Here is a 13,631-nt window from a genome sequence, read left to right on the forward strand (position 1 = left end):
ACACACTTGGCGTTTTCTAGCATCTTACGGTCAACCAGGTGTTTTGTGTTTTATAATAACAAACCGAAAAGTCAGCTAAAATATTCCATATTTTAGCTAAATGGCAGTCCTGCGTGGTTGGAGATTCGTTGGATTCGTGTCCTGCATCGTGGGCGCCGTGGGCCTCACCCTATACCCCGTCATTGTGGACCCCATGGTTAACACTGAGAAATACAAAACCCTGCAGGAATACAGCAAAATCAAGAGAGATGAACTGCAGCACATTAAAAGGCAGTAGAACCCCCTGTTATGCTACACTTAAGAACCCAAATATGTGTATTCTAGTTTGCCTGATAAAGAACTGCAATGTACAAATTGCTATTAAAATAGAAACTATTTGTACCCTGACAGCATGAACTCCATGAATTAAACTGTTACCTATACATGCAGGAAAATCCAAATGATTGTGCTTGAATGTTTATACTCTCATTGTTTTAAATAGTAAACCTAACGTAAAAGGCAATTCAAAACATTAATTTTGATTGCACTTGGATTCCGGAACTGGTTCCCCTTGCCGGTGCATCGAAAGCTTTAGGGGATTTCTCACCACTGCGTTGCCGCTTGTAAAATTCTTTATCTCGAATCATACGTGGACATAAATATCTGGATATTAAACACCTGCTGATTTACCACAAAATTTAAATGCAAAATGACCACCGCCGCATTGAAGCGTGATGAAATCCTGCTGCTCTTCGACGTGGACGGCACGTTAACGATGCCCAGATCCGTGGTCACTCCGGAGTTCGAGGAGTTCTTCTACTCGCGGGTTAAGCCGAGGGCGACCATCGGAATCGTCGGAGGCTCGGATCTGGAGAAGATGTTCGAGCAGCTGAATGGCAGGAAGATACTCAACGAGTTCGACTTCATATTCCCGGAAAATGGGCTGGTGCAGATTGAGGGCGGAAAGGAGGTGGGAAAGCAGAATATCATCATGCATTTGGGCGAGGAGACGGTGAAGCGTTTCATCAACTTTGTGCTGCGCTATCTGTCCGAACTGGATGTGCCCATCAAGAGGGGCACCTTTATCGAATTCCGGAATGGCATGATGAACGTTTGTCCCATTGGCAGGCAGTGCACTCGGGAGGAGCGCAACATGTTCGCCGAGTACGACATTGAGCACAAGGTGCGCGAGAAAATGATCAAGGACCTGAAGCAGGAGTTTGCCGATGTGGATCTCACGTACTCGATTGGTGGTCAGATCAGCTTCGATGTCTTCCCGCATGGTTGGGACAAGACCTACTGCCTGCGACACATCGAAGCGCACTACAAGTTCAAGGAAATCCACTTCTTTGGCGATAAAACGGAGCCGGGCGGCAATGACTATGAGATCTATAGCGATCCTCGAACCATCAGCCATAGGGTATATACTCCCAAGGATACGCAACGCATTCTCACCGAGATTCTGGAGCTGTGAGAATTTCGAGCTTACTCAGCAGTTGAAAATATTCCATTTTTATACATGTGTACAATTGTTAACCAAATTTAATATATAGTCACTGGAAATTCTTAATCCGTGTCCATGTCCGAGCTGCTGCTGGAGATATCCTCCTCGCTGCCACTGCACTCCTCGTCGGAGCTGCTGCTGTCGCTATCCTCCCATTCGTGGCCCTTCAAGCTATTGGGGATTAGCACCTTCCATTCCAGTTTGTGCAAGTCCAGGGCGTAGAAATCGTTGTAGGTCAACTGCTTGTCGTCCTCTTCGAAGATGCCACCGAAAATATACAGCGTTCCCTTGCACACGCACATGCCGGGATTCATGCGCGGAGATGGCACATTCGTCGGCTTGGGTTTGGCGAATAGGCTGGGTATTTTGGACACGAATGGCGTGGTACTGGTACTGGGACCGCCAACGGTGACCGTGAAAATGCCATCCGTGGTGGTGGTCACTGGCTTATCAACAGCCGACATCTCCACATCTTTGCTCTCCTCCGAATCCTTTTTCTCAGCGCTGCTGCTTTTAGTTTGGATCTCCTGCAATCTCCATGTTTGGGAGGTCAAATCGAAGGCCAGGAGATCATCGCCGAACTGTCCGTGCACATCTTCGTCGTCCTCATCGACGTCCATAACGCCACCGAAGGTATAGGCCTTGCCATTCGCAGCCACAGTGCAGCCGACGCTGCTACGCGGCTTGGGCTTATATCCACCTGGTTTCACGGGTGCCCACTTGTACTTGTTGTCTGCATCGCCGGCGTTTTCTGAACGGAAACAGGAGATATTAATATAAGTAATATAAATCAGAGATTCTAAATCTTACTATCTTGACTCAAGACAAACATATCCGTGTGTGTTACTCCTCTGTCCGCCTCCTTCTTCATGGCGGCCCTCGAGTAACCGCCCCACACGTAGATCTTTCCCTCCGGAGAAGCTGCAATACAGCAACCGGAACGTGGAGATGGCACAATTGCACCTCCTATCTCCGCTTTAAGCCACTGATAGGATTCCAAAGAGAAGATGTGAACATCATTGAAGTAATGATACGACTGATTGTTGTCGTGAAAGCCACCGAAGATGAACAGGCGTTTCTTGGAGACGGTCATTCGATGTCCGCTCCGAGGACTTGGTCCATTGGGCGCAGCTATCCTCTCCCATTTGCGGGATTTCAGTGCGAACTTCCAGAGATCCTTGTAGTGATGGAACTGCAGCTGTGAGGGACTGGCATGCTCGCCACCAAACATCTGTAGAGTGCATATGGTAATTAACTTTTCACGGAGATCTCTTTAGCTGATAACTTACCCAGAGTTCTCCTCCATTGCTGGCCACAGCCACCATTTGGTGTCCACTTCTGGGCGTGGGTCCCGATGGCGATTTCAGCTGCCTCCACTCGACGGTTTTGGTGTTGTAAAAGAACAAATCGTTATACACTGTGGTTTTTGTGCCAGTGTACAGTTCGCCGCCAAACATGATGAGCTCCTCCTTTTCCGGATGGCAAACTAAGGTGAAATTGGATCGTGGAGTTGGTGGCGGGCAAACGGATTCACTGATGGCTTCAATCTTGCCCTCCTTGGCCTCCAGCAATTGGATGATATCAGCTATATTTGCCTGTGAAGTTTATTATTCGTTTAGTAAACATAATGTTATGGTTATTGCATTTTTTTGTTCGTACTTCTCCCAGTTTTTCCAGCATTTTCTTCTGCCGCGCCGCCTGCTTTTTGTCCGTTTTCATGGCCGTTTTCTCGGCCCCTTTGCCCTTCTTCTTGTTTTTGTCCTTTTTGCCCATGTCAAGTGTTTTATTTCAGCTCAAAAATTTAAATCAACAAACTTTTTTTGCCGCACGTGTAGCGTTTATAAATAAGAGAAGAGGAAGAGCTGTCTTCTAGTTTACCATATTTTCAGTATTTTCGACGGTATTATGAGAAATGTCTTAACGGTTATTTTTGAAAAGTGCGCGCGCAACGAAAAAATTTAAATTCTGAATTTTTTGCTCAAAATATTGAGATTTGGATATTTAAAAATAAATTCGGGTAAATTTGTATTATGAGTAATAACAAATAAAATATCAATACAATTAATTCATAAATGCATTAAAAAGCATACAAGCTTTATTTTCGATTAAAAAATACACATATTAAATGAAACATTATATTGGATGTCCCTAGAAAAGGGCACAAAATAGGAAATAACAAATGTTGGATACTTTTAAGATACAAACTTTTAGATACAAACACAAGAAAATGTAACGTCTAAATAATGGTCAATGCTTAAAGTATATATATTAGTTAATTGAAAAACAAATACTTTCACGATTCCATGGTCAATGTTAAAAGTTGTATGGTGGTATGTAGACTGTGCTAACAACAATATTCAGGTAATTAGGATTGCGAAGGATTGCTGCTCGAGGAACCGCGACAATTGACCGACCAGGTTGAGTCGAATCCGCAGGCGGAGTCCGAGTCGGAGTCCACGGCGAAGGATGCGGCGATCCCCTTGGGAGCACGCAACTGATTCGGGGTCGTAGGCATGCTGCTATAGCCACCATTCAGATTCGAGCTGGAGTTCGAGGAGCAGATGGAATCACGCGGCGAATCGGTGGTATTCGATGCATAGGACGAACGCTTCGAGGACTTATTCCGCTTGCTGATATACTCCACCGCCTTGGGCGGCGGCATTAGGTCCTCCGATCGATGCGGTATATTGTCCGCCGATCCCCACGACTTGTGCACCCCATCGTAGATGTTCCGGCTATTGGGCACACTCGCCCTCGACGGAAGGCCGCCGTTCGTGGCATAGGGTGTGCTCATCGCTGCCCTCTGATTCGGATGGCGACTCCGTGTCGTACCAACGTGGTGATGATGACGCTGATGAGGGGCTCGGTGAGATCGAGGGTGATGGCGATTTGCTGCTACCGCCGACCCGCCATTGCCATAGCCCGTCGGCGCCACCCCACTGCCATTGCCCACTCCCAAGAAGTTGCTGAACGCCTCGGTGGTCTTCTTTACCCGGACATTCAGAGAACCAATCCGTAGGAAGCCCAAATCTTTTTCGACTGCAATGGAAAAATATTATACTTAGTCATAAAATTTCATTTGCATTTAAGAGTGACTTACTTGCATGCTTTTTGCGAGCCTTGATTTCTGCAAAGTGGACAAAACAAAGAAATTTCATTAATATTTATTCATTTTTTTATATTAATCAATATTCAAATGAACGTGCATAAACTGAAAAATATTGCCTTTGGTTAGCGGACTTTTTGGAAACAATTATAAAATAATGCGAGCGATGAGCATAAACATTGAAAATAATACAAAGAAAACTTACCAAATTGGCAACGCAAACGGGAAATGCAACTCAAATGCTAGCAAAATATAACTAAAATACAAGTTTTAAAGCTACCAAAGTACAAAAAGCAAATAATATATATATATATATACAGGCTAAATATATAAAAGCTAATGTGGCTAATTCAACGTAAAGCTAGCAAAATAAATTGAACATCGCACAAAATCAACACTAAGGGTTTTGAAATACTCAAGATCGTTAGATCTCAACCTGCCTCCACGTTCCGTTGAGTCCGCCGCTGAATCGCATCGCTTGTATCTCTACATGCAGCAAAATCGAAAATAGATAGATAGATAGATAGATTGGATCCCATTTACTGACATTAATTACTGAGTCGATTTGGGGTTTGTATGCTCTACATTTCAGTAAGTTTGATGGATGTTTGCAAACGAGGGTAAATTATTATTATCTCCCAAAGCGCATTCTCTTTGTAAACTTAGTTAATTTTTTTTAGGATTATAGTACTTATTTATAAATTAATGCTTTTGTTTTTAAGGGGCCAGTAGTTTATTGTGTTTTTCCTTGCGATACACATGCGATTATTTATAAATATTTATGTACACAAAAGTGTGATTGCTTACATTAAGTTAATACACCTTGGTAAAAAAATATATACTATATTAAGGCCATGCTTTGGTACTTAAAAGCTAGTAAAGTTTAGTGATTATACAAAATTTCATAGATATGTAGATACCGATACCGGATCAGTTACAGTTTAAAAGTATATAGAATGTATAATATAGTACAGCCCCAACCAATTGTTGTAACATTGTTTTGACATACATATAAGTAGTATACATTAGCGCAATGTTTAGGATAGATTTTAGGATAGCAATTAACCGTGCTCCGGTGGGTTAGTAAATACATCTTTGGCCAACGGCCGACGGCTGCCACCTGCGGTGGCTCGAAAGGTCTTGCGCAGGAAGCTCTCCTTGCGACGCGTGCTGGCGCCACGGAATGGCACCGGCTGCCCCTCCATTTCGCATGGCAACAGATCACCGTCCTCGGTGGCGGGCTTAAAGATCCCCGAGATCGGCTGACCCGGCTGCTTCTTGGGCCGCCGACTGACCGTCATCGATTGGGAGCGGGAAACGGCACCACCGACGCCGCCAAGCGAACCACCGCTGATGGTGGCAAACCGATTCTGGGCCCGCTTCTTGCCCCGTGTTAGTGCACTGCCCAGTGTACCGCCGGTGATCTGACTACTCTCAATGAAGCCCAGCGTGCGGAAGCTGTTGCCCACATCCGCACCGAAGAAATACTTTGCATACTCACTGCTGCACGTCGATGCCGAGACGCTCGACCGCTGGCGACTGTAGTCCAGTGGCTTGTTGCCGCTCCAGTCCATGATGTCCCGATTGGCCTCTGCAGGATGGACAACAACAAATAATTCAGTTCATTTTGCAACTCTTAAGTAAATGAAAGCAGTAAAGTTTATAAATAGCACATGAGCAAGTCAATTTAAAAGTTCAAAGTATTTATAAGTTTCAAAGGATTTCGAGCAATATAATAAGCATTTAAAATTATGAATAAATATTTATTAATTTTTATGACCTTTTGCTTGCTTAAATGTGGTATTTTGGTTGTAGTAATAATATTAGTACTCACTGTAGACATTCCAGAGTAATTCAAAGATATTATCCCTACCAAACTGGGTAGCCAAATGGAGAGGAGTGTATCCCTGAATAAAAGTAATAATAATAATAGTAGTAAATCAAAAAATGCAAGTAAATAGTTTATAAAATTCTTAAAAATATTCTAGTAACCTAGACTTTTGTAGGAATCACAAATCAAGCTATTTATAGAGTTAAATCGCTCTAAATTTCAATGTAAATTATAAAATCCCAAACTAAATAGTTCATAAAATACTTTAAAATATTCTAGTAACTATTCATTTTGTAGGAATTAAAATTCAAGCTGCTGAAAGAGTTAAATTCTCTAAATTCCCATGTGAATTATCAAATGCGTGTTTTGCCATTTTGGGATTTGTGTTTTTTTCTTGGGGCAAGAGGCGCATCGAATCCTGCGGATTGTGATTGACAATTCACTTTGTTTTTGAAATGTGGCTGTGACATTTGAATACAATTGAGTGAGTTTAATTTCGCCGGAACAAAGCGACGTTCAATTTAAAATTTTGTAAACTCGAAAGGATTGCGTTGCCCGGGAGGAAGGTGACATGCTGGTGAGGCCCAATTGGATATGCTCGTCATGATTTGTCACAGCCTGCTCTATCCGAAATGCAGAATTCCTGCGGGAAAGGGTTATGTTTCGAGTCGCGATTCGGTGACATATGACGCCGATTCACGCGCGACTGGGACAAGCCAATAAGTTGGCTCTCGTATATATTATTAAAATGGCCAAAATAGATGTACACATCACATGACACACACACATACTCACCCCGTTCTGTAGCGAAGTCAACAGTTGGCGCAGGCGATCACATGGAAATAATGGGGCATTTTAATATCATGAAGTTTACACGTCTGCATCTTAGATAATCGCTTACCGTTCTCGCATTCACATCCGCCTTGTAGGTGCCGGCAATTAGTTTAACCACATCCTCGTTTCCGTGCTTCGCTGCCCAGTGTAGAGCGGTCTGAAAATGGAATTAGTAGGGGATTAGTATGTCTGTCTAGGGGAATTTTTCAAATTTCATGATAATGATGCGCAGGCAGCAGACCAAATTCAAAGCAACCACTAAACTAAATCTAAAACTAAGTAATGTGACATTATTAACATATTTTAGTTATTTAAAGCATATAGAAGTGTATTATTCTATTTTAAATATTTATATATGGATATTCGGCAGTAGAGTATGCATATAATAATGTAAATTACATAATAAATCGTTTGAAATTGAATTACATTGGAATTATAGTGTCCTACTTATTTAACTTATCACATAATATAGAGTATCGCTGACTCAAGGTAGCATTTTGTTTTAAGCCATTTAAATCCATCTTACTTATTGCTAGTTACATTTAGCTGATTGCTAGCTGCCCTTTTTTTTTGAGTTTTCACAGATATTTGTTGAGGGATTAATTGTGAACACGCCATCTGAACGGTAGTCGGCGTCCCAATCGCGACGCAGATGCCCCACTTCTGGAACTATTTGTACCGCCATCAATTGGTCCCTGGACCGCCGAACTCGGCATCGTACCCGCGGACAGGGACACGGACGAGGTTGAGGTTGAGGACTCGACCCAGCTGCCGTATCCGAGATTCAGCGATATAAATAAATTGGCCAGCCACCGCCGAATGCCTGTTGCCTCAATTATTTTCATGTTAACATAATAATTTAGTATGGCAAAACGATTCGCTCGGCAGCGATAAGCCATTTGCTGGCTGACTGGCTGGCTGGCTGGCTGGGACGGAACTGTAGCCGAAGCTGGAGCATCTTGGCCGCGCAGATCTTGGCCAGATCCCGCCAGCACCAGTGCATCTCCATCTCGGCGCGCGGCGGTGCATGTCTGATTTTCTATAGAATTGTTTGCCGCCGCACTGCAGCCCACGTACATGTATGTATACATACATATATCCACCATGTGTTGACAATGAAGACGGTCACTTTCCTGACTTTCTGGACTTACTGGACAAACGCGACAAACGCGAGGATCGAAAGATCGGAAGATCGCAAACGGGAACGGCCCAAGAACAAATAGAGTTTCAGATCTTCAGTCAATTCCCATAGTCTGGCCGATGCTGGCGATCGGTATGTAATTCTTTTCAAGGGAAATTTGTTTCGTGTCTCCCGTTTAAGAAGCTCCACATCCACATCCAGCTCCATCTCCATCTTCCAGCTCCCAGCTCCCGCCGCTGACGTAGTTATTGCTGTCGATGCATCTTAATCTGCCCAGGCTGGCATTTAATCTCGTCCATTGTCTTTCGACCACAACCAATGATCACGGCCAGGAGCTGCAAGCTGGGAATCGCGAACTGGGCATCTGGTAATCTCAGCGAGAAGCTGGCAGATGGGGCAGCGGGAGCAGCGTTGGAATGTGTATATAATTTGGTTACAGTGCTACTCTGCCGACTCTCCTCTCTATTCAATTAGCGCATTTTTTTAGCGCATTAGATAAGGCGAATTAAATTCTCAAACGATGCGACAATGGTGGCAAAAAATGAATTGAGTTTGCTCAGCGAAAACAATAAAGCAATCAGCATTTGCTGCTATCTCGATTGATTTCTATTGGATTAGCCTTGGCATATCTTTCGATTCGATGTGAAAAGGGTTTCTAAGTTATTTTCTAACTCATAAAATGTGATGAAATATTTCATTAATATTTATTACACTTTATACTATTAATTTATGAAAAAAATGCCTTTACTTTCTGGCAACGTAAATGAAATCCTAAATAAATGAAGAATTGACAAGATAGTTTATGATACTATTTACTAGCTAATCGATAGATATTTCCTTTAGATAATTAATTGATGTTGGTATTTGCAGTTGCAGTTGCTATTCCCGCAATTATTAGAAAATAGAATTTATAACCAAGCTGTCTTCATCTTTCCCCGCCTGCGTTTAATTATAAAAGGGCCGAGATTCGCATCGAAGTTGGCATTGTCCGTGGATTATCGCCTTGTTAGCCAACTGGATGGCAGATGCTGAAAGGTTTTTTGCAGCGACCGGTTTGGGCCGGGCTTACAAATCGTCTCACGCGCACTTCGCCGGGCTGCGGAGCGATTTTAGCCATTTCGGAAAGTTGCCGCTACAGTGTCTGAGTTTGAGTTTCAGTTTCTTGAGCCTTTGCCTTTTTACATATGGCACGTTGTCCGTCTGCACGTTTAAATTTATTGTCCATTCCATTAATGGTGGCAAGGGACAGGAATTTTGTGTCTTTGAAAGTGAAATGCCATAAATTCTTGTGTCTCGTTCAGCTTTGGCATTGTATTGGCACACCGCAAGCAAACAGAGCGATTTGCCTCGCCGCCGGATCCTCCACACCGCCAACCAACGAACCACTGCATCGTCGTGGATTTAGATTCGCATTCGGATGCGGAATCCTTCCTGCCCTCGCATCCCATCGCATCGCATACCCAAAGTGGCCAGAAATTCCAGCTGCGAAGATTCCAATACCTAGGTCGTGCGACATTTAACCGTGTTTGCCCTGATCCGTTATTGCTTCATGATCATAAAAGGATGTTTGCGAATATCTCACACGGTTAGCAGTTTGAAAAGCCTTCTTAAGGACTATCTCAAGGTGGCTAAGAACAGCATTTTCCAAGGGTGATGTTGCTTTATCTCACGACTGGTTTATTCGAAATATTTTAGAGGATCGCTTAAACTTAAGTTTATATAGCTAAATCTCTAACATTCCAATCTGTTCCAATTCTTACTTGCCCAAAAGTACTTATGATTTCGAAAGGCACTTTAAAACTAGATATGAAATATTTGTAGATTTATGTAGGAAGAGCTTTTATTCTTAGGCTAATTCATAGTTATGATAGTATACTGGTATTTAGATATATAATTTGCAAGTTGATCGATTAAATTGTTATGTATAATTATATTGCAAAAACATAGTAATACTTACATACTGCATTCCGCAACATTCATTGGGCATATGAAATATAAAAAAAAAAGCATAATTAATAAAATTAGAGCCAAAATAGGGCGCACAAAACCATTCAGAAAAACAGACACAAATTTAACTTCCTCACACAACAAAAAAAAAAGAGAGCAAGAAAATGAAGAGGACACAGGGATCCTCTGGGCAGGATTTGGATAAGGCCGACAAGTGGCCATTATATGTGCCATTTTCGCTTAACAAGTTAATAACACATCCAGGAGGCAGCTTCAACGGCAATTACAGCCCCTCATTTCATTTTTCTGGCAGATGGATATCGCGAATATCCCGAGGACGAAATTGCAGCTAGTCAGTCATACCAGCCGATGTCCTTGCTCCTGTGCAAAAGGATCCTGTGCACCAAAGCCAAAGCCAAGAAGCCCTAATGGTGCCAACTATGTATGATAATGAGGGTCGGTCATCGGAACTGGAATTCCAATGCGGGCTGCAGGATGAAGTGCAGATGAAGTGAAGTGGCATGGTGGCATAGATGTGGCTCCGATGTGCGGATGTTCGTTTAGCGCCAAAAGTCGAGCGCCTGGTTTTTCAACGTTCCGTCGCCGGGAGGCGTTTTTGATCGAAATTCGATATAGCGCTGATAACACGGGAATGGCTATGAAAATGGGTCTGGGAATTCGAATGGGTATGGGGTATGGGTATCGCTTGACGGACCCCGCAAAACGTTGACCGCTGTAACCCAGAAGCTGTCATTTTGATGAATCGCCAGGACACGAGAACTGTCATGTTCAACATGGCCAGCTCTGGTTATAATTAAGAGTCGCTGGTTCGGTTCCTTGGCGTAATTGCACCTCGGATCACAGAGTCAGCAGCGATCGGTGGTCAGCGCACTGCTCTGGAGATTACTCGCAAATTAATTTATCATTAATGTTGCACTCGCACCATTTTCGACTGTCAAGAGCTCGACAATCTTGAAATAATGAGCAACAAAGTCATGTTTTTCTAGCCTGGCAACCGGCACATTAATGCGAGTTTAATTTGTGTTTGTTTTTCCGAGCTAGTTACATATCGGAGTGGTCATGTTCATACTTACGCCCTGTTTTTTATTTTTTGGAATTTCCGATCGGGGAGATGTTTGTACATGGTTGTAAGTGACCGAAAAAGAAAGCATTAGAATGGAAATGGTAATTAAAAATAATATGTTAAGTGTAGATATTAATAAAGCAAACACTTAACGCAATTAGGCTTAAAAACTTAAATATTACTTGAGAATGAGATAAATATTTTGATGAAATCCTATAAGCTTTTCTTTTTAAGTTCGTCAGATGAAAAGCATTCTATACTTAACTATACCGTACTATACTTTAAATCTTATTAATTTAGATTAAGCTAAACAACAATTTCCCTCAAATTTCTGAGCCAGCATTATTATAAATCACAATATTGGTATTAATTGGCCTATTGAAAGATTTAAATCAGTAGCTACAATAATGTGACCCCCAATCACACTGCATACTATACTATCTATAGTTATATATACTAGACAATCTAGTTACTAGACTATCTAGCATAGGATATCATATTCGAAAGGTGTGCTCGTTCCCAGAGTGCTTAAAACCAATCCAGTCCACTCTTTTGGGACATAATTGTGAAATAGAAACAATTATTTTCTATTTAATGCCACAGGAGAGTCATAAATGCACGATAATCAATACGAAAAAAAGGCGAGCTGACCAAATCGACAACTAGGTCTAATTGCCATGCCATATTCGGGCCAAATAGAATAGCCAACAATCCTTACAACCAAACAACAATAATCACCCGGTACGCGATAAAAAATAATAATACAAAAAAAAAAAAAAAATAAAAACAAGAGCTATAATGACAGCCAAAGTCTTCACAGCGCTTTTTATCTGCGGCAAACAATCTAAATGATATATTAAGCGCAAAGCAAATAACGCTCTTTTTGTCGTCACCATGTCCTTTCTCTTTCGCTCGCCGCTTAAGTTCTCCAATTATGCGGATTATTAATTTAGCTGGGTTTCCCCTTGTCCAGGTTACCCACCCCCCTCCCCTCCCTCGCTGTTCCGTAGTCCATCCAGCTCAATTTGGCCACTGGTCACTGGTCCGTGGGCCGATCGCTGGCCACTTGTCGTTTCACAAGTTGTCAAAACTTGTCATTTAACCGACAATGAGCCTTGTTTGCTTTAATCGTGGTTATTATGCGTGCGGCTGACTTAGTCGCTCCCTTGGAATTATTAATGATGCGTCCGCCGCACTGGCAGCTGCTCTTTCCTGGCCAATGGACACTGCCTACTGGACACTCTCCACTGGCCACCACCACCACTGTCGCCGCGTGGACTGCTTATTGGCATCTCCGAGAGTGTCTCTAATTAGTGCACTCAGCGAAAAAGGCAGCACTGCGAGAAATCGGCTATCTAGTTGCTATAAAAATGGTTATTTTAAAATTTAAGGAGCTCTTTATTTTACTTTATTCTAACTATATTGGGTTGGTAAATGAAAAAAATGCAGAAAGAAAATGTTTCATTACATCTTTTGTAAAAAAAATTAATAGTATTTTGAGCTCGGCCTTAATCTTTGTCCTTTTGACCTTAGGATATGCCTATAATATAATTTTTTAAGAAGGAATCATATATAAGAAAATATCAAATAAAAATTGGATTGAGTTTTAAATTGAATATAAAAAACTTTCAAAATAAAAATCATAAATAAAGTACGAATATTAGTTGAGAACGTTTTTTTCTAGCTAGTTTCTAGTTTTCTAGCTGGTTTCTAGTATGAAATGTGTTTGCCAAAATTGTTATAACTATTAAGATTAGTTTTTCCTTATAATTCATTTACACAATGCTACAAATTGCGTAGTGGTTTTTAATTATTTTGTTGCTATTTAATCGAACCTAAATCAATTTCTCTCAGTGTTTTTATAATTCTGGCGCATTTAGAGCACTGCAAACGCACTTTCGTTCGCTAAACCAATTTAATTCGAGGTCGGATAATCCTGTTATGGCCATGATTTATATATCACACCGAGTGTCCGGTGGACCGAGTGTCCAATTAATTCTCACCAGACCTAATTTATTCGTAATATCCCAGTGAGCCCAGTAAGCTGGCCATGCAAACGGACCCTTCGTTTAATTGGTTTTATAACAGCAGGGTGGCTCATTTGTCAATGTGGCAATCAATAAATTCGCGAACAGGTGGAAACTCATAACTGCGACCGCGGCTTAGGTTCCTTATACTTTTTTATTGTTTTTTTTTTGTATTTAT

General features: G+C 41.9%; 4 protein-coding genes and 1 long non-coding RNA gene across 10 annotated transcripts in view; 3 read left to right on the plus strand and 2 right to left on the minus strand.

Annotated features, from left to right (window-relative positions):
* The first annotated feature begins 29 nt into the window (after positions 1-29).
* CG34242 (uncharacterized protein) lies at positions 30-437 on the plus strand. 2 transcript variants are annotated; one of them, NM_001144468.1, is made up of 2 exons: positions 30-38; positions 97-430. In NM_001144468.1, exon 2 carries the CDS (start codon positions 101-103, stop codon positions 275-277), a length of 177 nt encoding a protein of 58 aa, NP_001137940.1. In that variant the 5' UTR covers positions 30-38; positions 97-100; the 3' UTR covers positions 278-430. The 2 variants fall into 2 exon arrangements, with proteins under 2 accessions (NP_001137940.1, NP_001097595.1); NM_001104125.1 differs by lacking the exon at positions 30-38 and having other exon boundaries at positions 72-437.
* Positions 438-623: 186 nt separating this feature from the next.
* On the plus strand, positions 624-1,547 carry Pmm2 (Phosphomannomutase type 2). Its single transcript, NM_140332.2, has one exon. It carries the CDS (start codon positions 689-691, stop codon positions 1,451-1,453), a length of 765 nt encoding a protein of 254 aa, NP_648589.1. The 5' UTR covers positions 624-688; the 3' UTR covers positions 1,454-1,547.
* Positions 1,460-3,349, minus strand: CG4069 (uncharacterized protein). The gene is made up of 4 exons (NM_140333.3): positions 3,143-3,349; positions 2,773-3,078; positions 2,294-2,714; positions 1,460-2,234 (listed from the first exon to the last, which is right to left on the minus strand). The coding sequence occupies exons 1-4, from the start codon at positions 3,254-3,256 to the stop codon at positions 1,546-1,548; spliced, it is 1,530 nt and encodes a 509-aa protein (NP_648590.1). The 5' UTR covers positions 3,257-3,349; the 3' UTR covers positions 1,460-1,545.
* A 197-nt stretch (positions 3,350-3,546) lies between these two features.
* The window catches only part of sowah (sosondowah), a 35,030-nt gene continuing 24,945 nt past the window's right edge, over positions 3,547-13,631 (minus strand). The window contains exons 5-13 of one of the 4 annotated variants that reach the window (NM_001144469.3): positions 11,437-11,439; positions 10,353-10,355; positions 7,322-7,411; positions 7,216-7,221; positions 6,424-6,496; positions 6,091-6,180; positions 5,030-5,075; positions 4,584-4,610; positions 3,547-4,522 (exon numbers count right to left, since the gene is read on the minus strand). In NM_001144469.3, coding sequence (NP_001137941.2) covers positions 4,219-4,522; positions 4,584-4,610; positions 5,030-5,075; positions 6,091-6,180; positions 6,424-6,496; positions 7,216-7,221; positions 7,322-7,411; positions 10,353-10,355; positions 11,437-11,439 — 642 coding nt within the window. In that variant the 3' untranslated portion in view covers positions 3,547-4,218. Of the gene's footprint in view, positions 4,523-4,583; positions 4,611-5,029; positions 5,076-5,437; positions 6,181-6,423; positions 6,497-7,215; positions 7,222-7,321; positions 7,412-10,352; positions 10,356-11,436; positions 11,440-13,631 lie in introns of those variants that run through there. The other 3 variants (NM_168503.5, NM_001144471.3, NM_001144470.3) reach the window with 3 other exon arrangements.
* lncRNA:CR43612 (long non-coding RNA:CR43612) lies at positions 7,744-8,987 on the plus strand. 2 transcript variants are annotated; one of them, NR_048270.1, is made up of 2 exons: positions 7,744-8,527; positions 8,597-8,987. It is a non-coding gene; the product is annotated as a long non-coding RNA:CR43612 (long non-coding RNA). The 2 variants fall into 2 exon arrangements; NR_048271.1 differs by having other exon boundaries at positions 8,181-8,527; positions 8,616-8,987.

Source organism: Drosophila melanogaster, chromosome 3L (genome assembly GCF_000001215.4).
Source record: "Drosophila melanogaster chromosome 3L".
Classification (NCBI taxonomy): Eukaryota; Metazoa; Arthropoda; class Insecta; order Diptera; family Drosophilidae; genus Drosophila; species Drosophila melanogaster.

Coding starts and splice junctions, on each gene's coding strand:
- CG34242 (NM_001144468.1), top strand. CDS start 101: ATGGCAGTCCTGCGTGGTTGGAGATTCGTTGGATTCGTGTCCTGCATC.
- Pmm2 (NM_140332.2), top strand. CDS start 689: ATGACCACCGCCGCATTGAAGCGTGATGAAATCCTGCTGCTCTTCGAC.
- CG4069 (NM_140333.3), bottom strand. CDS start 3,256: ATGGGCAAAAAGGACAAAAACAAGAAGAAGGGCAAAGGGGCCGAGAAA. Junction 3,079..3,142: donor TGCTGGAAAAACTGGGAGAA/GTACGAACAAAA, acceptor TAAACTTCACAG/GCAAATATAGCTGATATCAT. Junction 2,715..2,772: donor GCAATGGAGGAGAACTCTGG/GTAAGTTATCAG, acceptor TGCACTCTACAG/ATGTTTGGTGGCGAGCATGC.